This window comes from Ascaphus truei, chromosome 2 (genome assembly GCF_040206685.1).
Source record: "Ascaphus truei isolate aAscTru1 chromosome 2, aAscTru1.hap1, whole genome shotgun sequence".
NCBI lineage: Eukaryota > Metazoa > Chordata > Amphibia > Anura > Ascaphidae > Ascaphus > Ascaphus truei.
The window spans coordinates 469,839,827-469,855,770 of NC_134484.1; the positions used below are offsets into that span (position 1 = coordinate 469,839,827).

At 45.1% G+C, this 15,944-nt stretch overlaps 1 protein-coding gene across 3 annotated transcripts in view; it reads left to right on the top strand.

Annotated features, from left to right (window-relative positions):
* The first annotated feature begins 643 nt into the window (after positions 1-643).
* LOC142488344 (uncharacterized) overlaps positions 644-15,944 on the top strand; it is a 50,364-nt gene continuing 35,063 nt past the window's right edge. For 2 of the 3 annotated variants that reach the window (XM_075588740.1, XM_075588739.1), the window contains exons 1-3: positions 644-738; positions 2,056-2,176; positions 8,996-9,106. In XM_075588740.1, the coding sequence (XP_075444855.1) occupies positions 2,101-2,176; positions 8,996-9,106 (187 nt within the window). In that variant the 5' untranslated portion in view covers positions 644-738; positions 2,056-2,100. The remainder of the gene's footprint in view (positions 739-2,055; positions 2,177-8,995; positions 9,107-15,944) is intronic. The other variant, XM_075588741.1, reaches the window with a different exon arrangement.

Consider the following 15,944-nt stretch of genomic DNA (forward strand, 5'->3'; position numbering starts at 1 on the left):
ATATTAGCAACAAAAAAAAAGTCTTTATCTTTGATAAAGTTCTGCAATAGAACGAAACGTGGCAGAGGTTACCACCATGTGGAAGTTCTTTTTTGTTTTTGATCATTAAAATTATTTCGTTTTTAAGCGCCTGGTGGGAGTTTTTTGTGGAGTAGCAGTGACCGCCGTTTTTCCTCACATATCTTATAAGTGGCAGCATTAGTAACTAGCTCCCTGTGTATAACATTATCACGCGCTCTGGCACAGAGAGAGGAAGTATATATTATGGGAGGAAGTGTAAGGGAACATGCTTAGGCTGCGCTTATAGTGCCGGCGACGCTGACGTCACGCTGCGGTCGCTGGAAAAATTGAATTGAATTCACTTCCAGCGATCGCGACCAAGCCGTCGCGCCGCTCCTACTATAAGCGCACGCGGCGTCGGCAATACATTTGTTTTGACGCGCTGTCGCCGGCACATTAAGCGCGGCCTTACAGTGCTCAGTTTGCAGCCTGAATCTTTTTATCTGTAAATCACTGTGAGATCTGATGTGTTCCAGGCTCAGGGAATCTCTGAGACAAAACAACTACATATCTCATGAGGCCTTTTGGTTTTGCGCTGTGACTTCCTGCATGTGACTTCCTGCATGTGACTTCCTGCATGTGACTTCCCGTGGCTCTGTAGCCGGCCACATTGTAACAGGCACAGAAGGATTTCCATGTGAGTCTGAAGCAGGAAGTAAAATAATTAGGATACAGGAGGTAAGTAATGTATAAATAAGTCATTTCTACAGGAGGCTGGGATTCCCATTACATTGTGTTATTTTCCTGTGTATCACATGATGTGTATGTGCGTGTGTAACTATCTGTGTATACGGTGCTATCTTGTACAGATAGAATAATGAGGAAGAGGAAGTGATGATAATTGTAGTGCAGTTTGTACAATGCAGGGAAACCCAGCAGGCTGGTTATGGATCCCATGAGCTAAAGGCACAAGGAGGTTTTGAGGTTAAATTGAGGTTGAGATAAAGTCAAAGTGTCTCTTAGAATCGGTGTCGGACACCGTGTCCTGCTCTGTAATGGGTATAGTTTTATATCTGATTGGTTCTGTAGTCAGTGTGTATTATAAGCGCGTCCCACATGGCAGATAAGGAAGGTACAGTACACACCGTGCACACAGGGAGATGTCCTTACAGGTGGAAGTTACTGTAACATTTTATTAATAGTAAAAATAGATATAAAGAAATAAACAAGGCAGCAATCTTCATTATAAATATATCTAATGTGGAAGAACAAGCAACATAAAAAAAACTCATACGAGCATCCGAACATAAACAAACACAAACAAAGCTTTATTTCATAGAAATCAGATACATTTACATATTTAAAAAAAACAATAGAAAATAAAACACTGCTGTGGACCTCACAATATGTTGCTCCTATATGGAGCCAAAATAACAGTGCATATAGTCTGCAGGTATCTCCGTAGGTAATTGGAGGAATTGTGGTATAAGAAAAGCTATATCCGCTATATCACGGAGGTTAACCACGTGCTGATGTGGAGGTCGCGTGCATGTGGTATATAGGCGACATTTTTTTTCTTTTTTAACGCAAAATAAAATTATGATTAGTTTTTAATATACAAGTCTCTATACAGCCCTCCTAGTCTCAGTATATCACGGTGCGCCTATGATCGGCCTGTAAAGAGGTTATAGGAGGAGTTAGGGTAGAAGAAAGCCAGCGCTATATTATAATGAGACGGACCAGAGTTTGTGTCTGTATCTGGTGCAGTTTTACTTTCTGTCTGCGGCAAATAAATCCGTCAGGCGTGAGGTGGCGTAAACCTTTGTTATTGAGAGATCTGAGCCAAGTGTAAGAAACAAGATCAACAACCTTTATGTATATGTCACAGACGAGAATGTTCGCTCTGTGTTTTAGGGCCAATTACACAATTCTGACACACATCCCTCTCTGTGTGCTTGTGTATGTGTTTGTATGTATATATCTCTGGATATTTGTATGTGAGTGTTGATAGACATACAGTGTATGTATCTATGATTCTTATTATGTATTTGTCAGATTTAGACCTGGAGCAGCTCCCGTACTATCTGATCCTCAGCAAACATGGACAGAGGAAAGTTCTCTCTCAGGACAGGCGGAGGAGCCCTCTCCTGTAAGGTCACAGATTCGCGCTTGCTGAGTAAGTAGAGAAGATATTTTGTTTGTTTTCAAATCTGCAGGTCTTGTCCCAAATCTCGTCTGAACCCCAAATTATAGGATGGAATTAATTGTCGGTGGATTTTAGATGATTATTAGACATGATCCACAGATACAGTAAAATGTTATAACCGCAATAACAAATAATTTGGAGTGAGGGAAGCAAACCGCTGAACCTGTCATGTGTAGCATCACAAAAACACAACATTGGCAGTACTTACCACAGTGGCGGATTTTCAATTTTACCGCCCTTAGGCCCACACCTTTTTGCCACCACTACATTTTTCATCTTGTCCTCTTCTCAATACACATAATACCGCCCTCTCCTCAACACACAAAATACCCCCCCTCCAGAACACACAAAATGGCACCTCCCACCCCCATGAAACACACATACACAACATGGCACCCCCCTGCAACACACAACATGGCATCCAGAGCCGCCAACAGAAATTGTGAGGCCCAGGACAAACATTTTAAGCAGCCCCGCCTCCCCCCCCCACCCGTGTCGGCGGTATTGCGAGCCGCCCCCCATGTCACACCTCACGAGCCCCCTCTCCCCCCCCCCCCCCTCTTCCCATGTATTTCTCTCCCTTCAGTCTCACCCCCTCTCACTCTCCCGCCTCACATGTATTTCTCTCCCCTGCGTCTCACTCTTACTCCCTCTTTTCCTCACTCACCCCCTCTCTCCTCTCCCTCTGTCAATTACCCCACGCTCACTCATTCCCTCCCCCTCACACAATTCCCCCCACAAGATATATACCAAAAAAACTTCCCACCCCCAAATACATTTAAAAAAAATCCCCACCCCCCAAATGCTTGCAAAATACCCACCTACCCAATACATATATATATATATAGTGATGCCTACACCACGTTGCAGTCTCTTTTGTCCCAATTTAAAGCCAGAAAAACTGTATAAAGTTTAACTGCAGGGGTTTTATTGAGAGGGATTAAATCATACAACCGGCCCACCTTCCCTTTATGCCCAAACAAAACATAAAAATAACACCTATTCCCTTTAGGGAAAGCTAACTACAGTACGTCGTAGCTTTCGCCTTCACTAGTTGGATGGCCAGCTAAGCTGGTTCCCACCCCTAAAATATGCCCTGGCATACGCAAACAATCTACACAGTCTTTGCATACGGCAATAAAGGGTTTTTTGCTTATCTGTTTGTAAGTCCTTTGGAGCAGACGTCCCTGCTTCAGCACGGTCTTGCGTCCTTTCCTTCTTAGGAGAACTCAGCCTCATGCTGAGCCCAGATAAACTCCTCTGTAGGTCCTATGTCCAGCTTCCGCAGCTGGGGAGAACTTCTATTCCCCCCCCCCCATCCTTCTCTGGGGAAAACAGTCTCTCAGCATAGCAGCTTTCAGTCTGTCTTTTAAACCACTTCCTTGTTCACTCAGACCAGGCTGATTAACTCCACTGGCTGGCAGCTACTGCTGGCTTCTCTTTGAGGAATCTACTCTCTGTGGACTGGAAAGCACACTTACTGCACTGTTCCAGCCCCTAGAGGACAGTGATGGTATCACATATCTCTCCCCCCAGCGAAACATTGTCCTGTGAGAGGCCTGTGCATTATTCCTGTGCACCAGCCTCTTTGTCAGAGACATCTTACATCCATCTTTTCTTTTTCCTTGCCTTGCGTTCCAGTTGAAGACTTTTTTCTTCTGGGCAAGTACTAGGCCTTCTAGGCCTGCAGACTGGTACCTCTCTACCTTTTTGTCTTGTGCCAGTTTGAGTTTAAAGCTCTGCTTTTGTTGTGTCCCTTCTTGCAAAGGTTCTTGAGATTCTGCTGTCTGTTAGCTCTCTCTCAGGACTCTATGCCGCTCTGTGACCTTGATCTGCAGATCCTGAAGATGCATCTCCGTCTTCTTCCTCTTGTGCTCAGAGTCTCCCTTACCCTGTAGAAGAGCCTTGACCTTGGTCAGCTCATTGCGTACACTCGCCAGTGACTGTTTGGCCTTCTTGTGAAGACAGCAACTCTGCTTTAGCGGTGATGGCTTTTGAATCTTTCTCCATCAGCGTACCTTCAGTGTTGGGTTTCACACCATTTATCTTCAGTACTTCAACTTGGATGGGATTCTTATTAACCCGAAGTGCACCCCATGACGCCTCTCTATTAGTCGGCAGGCTCGTAAGTTTGGGCCTTTCTGTCTTGACTCCTTAACTTACTCCGTTGGGAATGTCGCTGGACAATCTGTGAGGTCTTTCTCATCTTACGATCATGGACACACTTCCGTCCCATTTGCGACTGTCTCTTCACAGTGGCTGCCCTTATGGCAAGCAATCCAATTTGGGTCCCATGGGCACTGCAATATGACTGGATTCTTACTGTGCTACTCCGTCGCATATTGGCCTTCCCATTCCGTGCCTTGTGGAAAGTAGACTGTAGCACTGCAAAGGTATTGCAGTCACGCTTCTTGGAGCGCCTCACTTGCTCAGGCCCATTAGTTTCTGTGGTATACAGATGCTTGGGCCGTGTCAATACCTTTTTCTCCAACTTCAGCTGAGAAACCTCCTGCTGGGCAGCAGTAGAGTCCAACGTAGCATCCCGCTCAGTCTTCAGAGCCTCAAGTTCGTTGCCCAGGTCATGCTTTTGTTTCTCTGCCATTTTGCGGCCAGCACGCTCAGACTCCAGGTCCTTCCTCGGTTCTTGAAGCTATCTTTCTGCATTTCTTTTTCCACTCAATGCAGCTGCTAGTTCAGCTTCTTTGGCGTTGAGTCTCGATTCCACATCTCCTAGCAGGCTCAGAGCAAGGCATAAATTTGTTTATTTTTCTCTATTTCTGACCTGCACTTAGTGGTGCTCCTCCTAGACCTTGTCCAGCAGCTTGCAGGTATCGGCCATCTCGGTCTCATAGCGTAGTGTCAGGTCGGCCACCTGATGGACGGACACCTCCTCCCTCTCGGCGAGCTGTATCTTGCACTCAGCAATCTGCATCTGCAGTTTTTCAGTTTGATCCTGCAAGTCCCCTCTCAGGGCCTTCACCTCTTCCCGGTTCTTGCTCTGGGTTTGCATCAGCGTCTCCTTCAAATTTTGGAGCTCTGCAGTTTGTCGCTAGGATCGCCGCTGCTTCTGTTTTCAAGGCCTCTTTCTCCTTGGCATTCTGACACATGGGGATGGAACAGCCTCTCTGCTTCTTTAGCTCTTGCTCCAGTTTCCGGACCTTCTCCCGCTCCTTCTCATACAGAGTCACCTGGCATCTAAGCTCCGCCTCCAGCGATGCTCTCGTGACACGCATAATGGCTTTCAGCTCCTCATACTGCTCTGTGGGGACACACTGGGTAGCGGTAGCCTTTGTCATCCCAAGGCTAGTCGTCATTTCCGTGACTATTGCGCCAAACGCTCTGGTCTGTGGCTCATCTTTGTTTTTTTCTGACCCACGCCTTCCTGAACACACGGGGTAAAAAATTTCTGGAGCTTCTGCTCAAAATGGAGACTGTCCTTTTCGTGGGGCCCCGTAGGAGGAGTCATCATCATCGGCATCATCATCGGCATTCTCATCCAGCCTGAAAGGGACAGTCTTTTGGTGTAGTCCAGCTTTTCACACCATAAACACTTCTGGTGTGATTCCTTTTGTGGGACCACGCCAGGATACCCATTTATGAAAGGACAAATTTTTTGTGTGGCCAGGCACCTTACACATAAAACACATTGTATTCTCCATTTTCTACCTTCAGGTGTATTCTTCACCTTGACCTCTTGTTGGTGCTTTTCCCTTTACACAACACAGTAATCCTTTCATTCCTGACAGGGCAGACTTTGCACTCAGAAATTGCCAGCTTCAATTTTCACTTTCTTCCGAATTTTTTTTTGTTTTTTCTGCGTGGGTTCAGCACCTTAACATATCTTCATCTACTGGCCTCTGGGTGCTTTTGCATCCCCACTTCACACATTCTCTGTGTGTGCTGTAAGCACAACTGGTTATACACAGTGGGACAGACTTTGCTTGCTTTTCACTTCAGTTGGGCGGCCATTTTAAATCCCTGCATTTATTTTCAAACCAAAGACAGAGGAGCCCAATGCTGCATCCAGTTGACAAAACATATAAAGCAATAAGTATAGAGTTTAAATACTTCAATAATAATAGTAATTACTTGGTTATTTAGTTAAACCCTTTGGCCAAAGCGTCATAAGCCTGCATATCAACATCAAGGTATAACCAAATTAATGCAGGTCCTAACACTAAACTGTGAACCTTTCCTTTTACAAATTAAAAAAATAGACTTACCTTGGTGATGGTCGGACCGGGCCTGGTGACTGCCGGGGGAGGACTGCTTGGGGGCACTGGGGGCATGGGGAGTACGACTACTGTGGGGGGGGGGGTGACTGCTATGGTGAGGGGCGATTGCCGGGGGGGTCGACTGCCAAGGAGGAGGCTTCTGGGGGGGGGGACAGGGACTGCCAAGGAGGGGGTCTGCCGAGGAGGGGGCTGCTGAGAGGGTGGCTGCTGGGGGAGATGACTGCTGGGAATAGGGCTGCCGCGGGGGGGAGGTGACTGCCAGGGGGGGTGACTTCTAGGGGGGGGCTGCCTGCCAGGAAGGGGGATGTGGCTACCGGGGAGGATGGGGCCGCCAGGGGGGGGGAGTTGTGGCTGCCGGGAGGGGGGGTCAATGACTGCCGGGGGGCCGGGCGACCACACCGAGCAGTTGCCGGCGGGCCCCAGCTCTCCCCACCTCAGGCCACTTCCTCTATCTCTGTTCCACGCCGAACTCTCTGACTTTCTATATAATTACAAAAAGGCTTCCAGGCTCGTTGCTCTGAGAGGTGGATTCTCTGAGATCTTCCAGCAAGTGCAGACAATAGAAGGACGGTTTAAATGCAAATGTTTCCAGAGGTGTCCTACTGATTAGTTTGCAAGAAATGCCCATCTCAAAGAGCAACAAGCAAGTCCTTCTACTGCTTAGACGGCAACTTTACCACACTTTGATTGCAGGCCCAACGGCACAGCCAACGCCTCCAGCCAGTAAATCTGTAGTTGGAGCTCTACCCGGGCCCTCCTGCACAGTAGGCGCCCGCACCTTTACCTGTTCTTAGCATTGCCACTAAACATGGCTGGCAGGGCTGTTCCACCACCCAGAGGACCCACTACCAGGGACCGGTTGAGAAAACGCTCTGGCCTCCCAGACCCCAACTCTCTCTTTTAAACCCTTTAAAACCCTCCTCCTTCCCTCACCTCCCTGCAGCCAGCTCAAGTCAGCCCGATCCGACCGTCGCAGCCCTTATGGAGCAGATGGACCATTCTGGGTCTCTGGCTTACCTTATCAGACTACTGCAGGTCAGGGAGGGTTTTTAGACTGGCACAAAGGGAAGGTCATGTCACACTGTATTCTCCAAGTAGGCTCCAGGTTTTCCCCCATGTTCATCATCTTGTGATATGGGAAAGGTCAATAGGAGAAGTTAGGGAGCATGAAGCACAGATTCTAATGAGATGTATCAATCACAATAAGGAAATGGAGTGTAACACCCCTAAAATCCCCAGCTGCAGGATGTACACGTGTGAGAATGTCTATTTACCCGTTCCCAACGGAATTAGAGTGTTAGCTCCGCGGTCAATTACCTGTGATCTCAGAGTTCACTCTGGCAGGTTCAGGCCTTGACTGTAATGGAGGCTAGTTGATGGTTGTGAGTACAGGATAAGAAATAGGGCGCCAGGATCTTTTGCAACTCAAAGGGGTTTATTGACAGGCACAACAGTTTCAGGGCTTGCACTGCATCAATGATCAATCTCCCGTAGAACGCAGTACATCATTAGACAGGCTTCTCCTCTTGTACCTTGTAGGGCAATTTCCCTCCGTGACCCTTCCCGGTAAGGACGTCTCGGCAGGCGTCCTAGTCCCTAGCACCCTGCACATCAGAATACTCCCTCTACATGTACTTCATATAGGAAGGTCTTGCTTCTCTTCACTTGGCCTTGACTATCAGTCCTAGGAGCTTGAGGCTCCCGGGCAGTCTACTCTTATTCCAAGGCTTCCCTTCCTGATCCTGGTCCTCCCCCTAGATCAGTGGTGAACCTGCACATCCCTAGGTGAGGGATCAACTGACTATTCTCTCTAGCATCTCCCCCTCATTCCAGCAGCTCCACAAGCCCAGACTTGTGCCTGTAAGTTGCTACACTCAGCAACTGAGGGGATGTGATCTCACCCAGTGCCGTCTTAACGCATGGGCATGCTGGGCAGTTGCCCGGGGGCCCCACGAGAAATAGGGGCCCCATGCTAAACTATGCACAGACCAGAATTTAACACTCATTTTTCGATCACCCGCCTCAACATTCAAATCTCCCGCTAACTCGGTAGAAGGAGAAAAATTACGACTTGAAGCGGAGAGTTGGCATGTCTGCATTCGCCAGAGAAATTTTGCAGGGCCCAGTGCACTGCTTTGCCCGGGGGCCTATAATGCTGCTAAGACGGCCCTGATATCACCAACTGACTATTAACCCAAGCACCGTCTGCTCTTACCAGGACTTACATGACAAGCTATGGGGGGAAAATAGTGAAGGTGCTACAGGAGCAATGCATCAAAACAAACTTATATTGGCACGTTTGCTAGGTTAATACACCTCCCCCTGTGAGTATTATTCTGCTGTTTGTTATTTCCCTGAGCAGGGTTGGTTAGTGGGTTACTATATGTATTCCCATGTGTTTCCCGTCTGTTTATGTATAGTAACACTTCCTAAGAAAGATTTGTTCCTTACTGCAAAGGGGAGGGATACAGTAAAGGGTTAATATCCCGGCTCCTCCCACTTCCCAGTCGCCCCTCACATTTACGTGACTGCTTCTGCTTTTCCCTTTGGGCAGGTTCCCCAGTGGTTATATTGGAGAGATTACAGAGTAACCCAGGGAAGAAAGACCTGAGTAATGGGGATTTACAGGGCACAGGAGGAGGAAAAACCATCCAACTTCAAATCAGTAAGTGACCAACAATCCTCTATATGCAACAATGCCAATTTACTTCATGTCAGCATGAGGCTGTAACCCAGTCCTGTTTCTCCAAGTCTTTCATAGAAATGCAGGACTATTGTGAGTAACAATGCACCGGGATTAGGGTTAGAAAACCAAGAATTGATTGAAATCTCTTGATAACAAGCAGCCAGGTTGGTAATAATGATATATAACAAGAATTGTGTATAGATATATAGATAAAAATGGAGAAGACCCTGTATATAGCACTGCCCGATCCTGCAATAAGTATGAAAAAAACATCAAACTTATTTTTTCAATTCTATCACTCCAATAAATCATAAAACTCAAATCACTAAACACAGTGTAAAAGGGCAAGAACTTGTGAATGAGCAAGTATTTGTTATCTGGAATATTATATAGATACACACATGCACACACAGAGACAGAGAGACACACAGACAGATAGAGAGACACAGTCAGACACAAACAGACACAGACAGACACAGACTGAAACAGACACACACAAACACAGACACACACACACACACACACACACACAGAAACACACATACAGACACACAGACACTGACACACAGACACTGACACACTGACACACTGACACTAGCTGATATGTTTTTTCAAGATGAAACTTCAGGATTTGAATGTATTATGTCACAATCTGGAGAAATGTAGAGAAACCAGGTTTTGGTGATACAAGTGTAGCCCTGGTTAATTTTGGGGTTATAGGTGTGCCCTCCTCCTGGCAGTAATACTTAGTAAGGGTAAGTTTGCCAGGAGTAAATATGGGTTTTCCCCACTCACTGCAGATCAGTAGGGCAGAGAAGGCAGTGCAGTCAGGCCTGTGTCCAATAAGGGACAGGGGCGGGCTCTTGCTGGATCTGTCTTAGTGAACTGCATTTCCTGTTGTTAGTCAGTTGCTCCTACCTTGAGAGGAGCTCAGTCACCAAACCCAGTTGTGCAGGGCTCTGCCAATCTGTGGGCCCTCCCTTAGGGGAGAGGCGGGTAGACGGTTCCACTACTCTGACAGGGGGTAGTGGAAGAGCTAGGCCTGCTTCCATGGCCAGGTCCATCCTGCAGGAGAACTCCTGTGTTCCTGTACTGCTGTGTATGCTGCTCCAGTGTATGCTGTTGGTGCAATAAAGTGTTCCTGATTTATAAAGAAGCGATTTTGAGACTGGAATCTCTCATCCCTGTGTGGGACGTTCTATTCCAGGGATTCCAAGCCATATCCTGGGGCCTGCAATAGATGGAGGCGCTGTCACCGTGAGTACGTACTGAGTATGTCTCCAGAAGCCTGTCCTGACCTTCCCCATAATACCATCAAGCGGGAGACTCAGGAGTCCTGTAAGCCAGCAGGTGCACCACACTATTATGCCTTGTAACCAGAGTCAGTTTCCCCGTGCTAGGGCCAACATGAGATTGGGTGGGGGAAACTCCGTTACACAAGGTTAGTTTGGAACAATCGTTCCAAATCATCCAAGACCTTCTTGAATTATGGATAATTATGGATAATTGTTCTTTCAAGATTATGCAATTGTTGACTGATGAGAGAATAATCGCATTGCAAAATCTAGAGGTACAGATCGCTGAAACGAGACAGACAATTTTGACTACAATTAACAATGAAGCCCTCCTGGTTTTTGAGAAAGAACTTAAAGTAAAATTGGACAGATATATAGATCCATCATATGCATTTAAAGAAAAAGAAAGGTAAAATTGGATTATCAAAATAATAACCAATATAATTGGGCACAAAACCAGGACACAGGTACCATGAATGATTTTGAACCCAATTTTAGGCTTGATTCAAGATCTCATAGAGATTAACATGAAAAAGATAACCAATATACTGTAAATCATCCCAAACGGATGGGTAACTATGAACAAAATAGACTCCCTTATGATCAGTGATCGACAAACCTATACATTTGCTCGCCCCGGGCGAGTCTATTTAACATCGTGGCGAGCTCCTATTGGCCCAAGCAGCACACGTTTGGTACTAGGTGGCGAGTAGATTTTTTGGTGTGGCGAGTAGATTTTTTGGTGATTTGTCGACCACTGCTTATGATGATAAAAGATAGGATGAAAGATCATTTGAAAGGCACAATAGAGAAGCTATTGTAGAAAAGCCAATAACGGTATTGGAATTGTCCACTTTTTTTTTAAAGAGGATTTTCATGAATCCACAGGGGAAATTCCCAAAAAGAGGTCCCAATATCCGCGGTCTCTTCACCAGTTGCCCTGGCTCAGAGGGGGAGAAAAAGAGGGTCTCTAGAGGTAGAGGAGGTAAGGGGAAAAATTCCACCAAATTCCAAGAAATGGAACTCACAGATTAAATATTGATAGCCAATGGTATTTACAGCTTATGAAATCATCATTTAACAGGAGCACAATTTAGTGTCCTTAAGGGTGTTGCCTATTCACCAGTGAAAAAACCAAATTAATTCAATCTATATTGAATTCCTGTAGAAGATGACACTAAACAGGCATTTCATAAAAAATTCCCAAGAACAATTCACAATTTTACTGAACTAGAACAAGAAACTCTACAAGAACTTACTACAGTAGTTTGTTAGAAGATAGTGAAACTAGTAAAGGTATATCACATACAGAACATAAACCAAAGTCCATTTTTGTATCTCTATGTATCAAGGGGACCATATATTGAGCTCTTTGGCAAACTAGTAGAGAGAGAATGTAGACGTTTATGTAGCAACACTCGTTATGCGATGAATAACAATCTGGATAAACGAGATAAATAAGCTCTAAATTAGTTCAATGAAAATAGTAATCTAATTATCTGCCAAGGCGACAAAGGAGGTGGTACAGTGTTAAAAAAATTGACAGGTTTATATTAGAGACGCAACACGCTGGTTAAGTGATAATGTGTCGTATCAGTGTCTGGATAAAGGTCCAACATGACTATATTTGTCAATACTCAGATCATTTTATTGAAAGCCAAAACAGTTGGAATTTGTCCTTGAAAAAATTCAATTATATTTACAATGAACTTCCCCGTATTCCCATACTATATCATGTACCCAAGATACATAAATGTCTCCAGAACCTGCCGGGCCGTCCCATTGTGTCAGGGATAGATTCCACCCCTTCAACTATCTCATTATGTCGACACTTTTCTTGCTCCTCTCACAGCGCTAGTCCCTTCGTATTTATGATATAGTACGGATGTACGTAACTCTTTACAATCCTTTATTTGGCAGGAACACTTCATTTGGGTCACCTTAGATATAGCATCATTGTACACATTAGATTGTAAGCCCTTCGGAGCAGGGACTCCTCTTCCTAAAAGCTACTTTTATGTCTGAAGCACTTATTTCCATGATCTGTTATTTGTATTATTTGTTATTTATTATTGTCACGTGTATTACTACTGTAGAGCGCTATGTACATTAATGGCGCTATATAAATAAAGACATAAATACATTCATACACATACATTCGTCACACGCAAGGTATTGAAGCAGTCACTCACTTTTTACACTATGATGACACTTTATCAATGAACCAGCAAAAATGTATTATAGACAGTATCACCTATATTTTGAATCACAATAATTTTTTATTTGAAGGTCAGTATTATGTGCAGACTAATGGGACGGCTGTGGGAACGCGCTTTGCACCTAATTATGCAGGGCTATTCATGGGATTTTGGGAAAATTATTATATTTGGAAAGAATTGGTTTAAAAAACATGTTCAATATTACCGAAGGTATATTGATGATATTCTAATTGTATGGTCGGGATCACTTGAAGAGTTGGAACTGTTCATGACATATTTGAACACAAATGAAAAGAACATTACTGTATATGAAGTGGTGAACTAGCTCTAAAGAAATGAATTTCTTGGACCTTAATTTCACGATTGAGAATAATCAGATAACCTCTATAACATTTTTCAAAAAAATGGATGTCAACTCATATATGGATAATCAGAGTAATCATTCAATCTAGAAACTCAATAATATACCATAAGGACCATTTTTAAGAATCAGAAGGTATTGTTCCAGAGTTGACGATTTTGAAGATGATCTATAAATATTTTGGGCACAATTTTGGATTAAAGGATATGATCGGGATCTGGTGGAAAAATCTGTTATCAGAAGCTAGACTAGATCAGGAGAACCTCTATTGGTACCTACAATTCAGAGATCTGTAACAGGAGCTTCTGGTTCTCCTATGTTTTTCACATATTTTTGTAAACAAGAAACAGAGATAAGGAAAATAATGTATGAGTCAGCATTGGGACTTTCTAAAAATATGGATTCCATTTTGAAAGACACTATTCCAGCCAGACCCAAGGTTGTATTCAGAAAAGCTAGAGAGTTTAAAAAGTGTCTTGGCCGCTAGTGCATTCAAAGGCCTAAAAGTTAAGGACTCTACGTATCAATACGTTTCTTTAGAAAGCTATTGGGAAGTACTGGTGTGGACCATGTATCATGTGTAAATATGTCACATGCCGGTCATCAAAGATAATGGCGTATAAGGTGTTACACTTTATAAATTGTGTTATTTATGTAATCAATTGACCTTGCGGATTCCAATATGTTGGCGAAACAATTAGACTACTCAAAGTACGGATTGGCAAACATGTGAATGGTATAAAGAATGCAAAACGTTTACTTGATGCTGGTAAAAAAAATCATAATTTCCCCCAACACTTTCTAGAAAAACATGTAGGAAGGCATGAGGATCTACATTTGAGAGGATTAGAAGTGATCCCTAGGGATCCCTCTTGGGCATCGCTTGATTATATAGCTAAAAGACACTTGGCTGATACTAAAGACAGTCGTATAAAGCGCTATGAAACTGGAACACTACAGTCCGTCTCCCTATGAGGTTCGTTCAGCACACATTCCTATGACGTTCTTTCTGTACACATCAGCAAGTGGGTAAGTTCTGCCCCTGATGGACGTCACGGCCCTGCATCAGCTCCATTTTGGGATCAGGGCTGTTCTTTCCTGGGTTGTTTGAAGACGAGCAAGTTGTCCTAACCATTGTACAGCAGAGTGCTGGGACTTGAGGAACTATGGGTTGTAATATATATTTCCCTCCCTCCCTCTCTCCCTCTGTGTCTCACTCCATCCCGCCATCTCCCTCTCTCTCACTCTGTGTCCCCTCCCTCCCTCTGTCACTCTCCATCCCTTCTTCTGTCTTCCTCCCGCCCTCTCTCCCTCTGTGTCTCCCTCCATTTCTCCCTCTGTTTCCCTCCCTCTGTGTGTCCATCCCTCCATCTCTCTCTGTCTCTCCCTCCCTCTGTGTCTCCCTCCCTCCCTCTCTCAGTGTCTTTCATTGTCTCCCCAGCAGCAGCAGTCTCTCCGGTTCTGTTCAATAAGAATGGATATTTCTATATTCGGGTACCTATGACGTCACCCAGGCTGACTGAATGGAGCTGGAGAAACTGCTTCTGCTGGAGAGACAGCGCCTCAGTGTCTGCAGGGAATAAAGGCTTTGCCCCACTGAAAGCCCATCCCCGGACCTGATACTCAGCCCTTCCCGCTCACCGTTTGTCCCAGCACTCGGCCTCCCCCAGCCCTTTGTCACGATCCGACATTTCTATGCAGGCAGCTCAGTTAAGTGAATTACTGTGTCTGCCTGCAGAGCAATGCTTAGAACACATATTACATAGTGGCTAGCTAAACTAGGGGAATACATTTTACAGGAATAACGTGCTTTTACAGATATATACAGTTACTACATTCCCTGTCCTAATTTGTACAGTTTTCCCCTTCCAGCCAGCCGGGTTTCACATTTATTATGTGAGGCTGGCTAACCCTAGCGTTACAGGCAGGACATCCTTTTGCAGAGTTGGGTTGCTATGACAATTTTGCTCTGCAAGGGAGGGAGGAGTCGTTAGTGATGGAAGAGAAAGAGAGGGGGTGGGAGAGAGGGGTGGAAGAGAGTGGAGAGTGAGAGTGGAGAGAGGGAGTGGAAGAGAGTGGAGAGAAAGTAGCAGCTGTTATGATGACCTCCTAACTCTTATCAACGTTATGCCTTCTAAGGCTTGGTCCCCACTGGCTACTGCAGCTCCCGCTATGGCGGGCGCTGTGGGGACAAGAGCCGCCCCTCAATGGGGCCGGGCCCACTGCGAGGGGGGCCGCCGCGCTGCACGGCGAGTTTTTCAGGGATACCTGAAAATTGAGTTCAGACCTAGCGAAGGAGCGCTAGGCCACGCCCCCTGGTGGATCAGCCAATGAAGGCAAACATGCCGGGTGACATCATGGCCGTGCCCCCGTCACTCCCCCGCCACGCCCCCCCTGTCTTTACCCTTGCAGCTCACTGCAGACGGGGGAATTCGGCTGCACGCGCCGCCAGCCTCGCAGGCGCGCGTGCAGCGCAGGCACTGGGGCTGTAGCCTCAGTGAGCTAATTTGCAAGAAAAATATAATCTTTAAATAAAAACGGAAGAATAAAAGAAAGCAAGGAAAGAATTCGGCAAAAAGCAAAGATTACTAAAGAATAAAAAACAGAAAATATCAAGGAAATCAAAACAGTCCCTGATACACCAACAAAAACCTAGAGAGAAGGGATAATGGTCTTCTAACACCCTCTTTGAATTCTATGGTTTTAGATATCAGGACATAATAACAATCATCTGTTCCTGAGCAGGTCTTAAAATTAGGTAAATACAACCTCAGATGAACAACAACACATGACATATTACACCGTGTCATGATTTATTTAACAAAAATAAAGCCAAAATGGAGAAGCCATGTGTGGAAAAACTAAGTAGTGCTAATGGATGAAATAGGAAATATTAGATGTCCTACAGAGTGTGCATATCCTAAAGGGAAGTCCGTAGTATG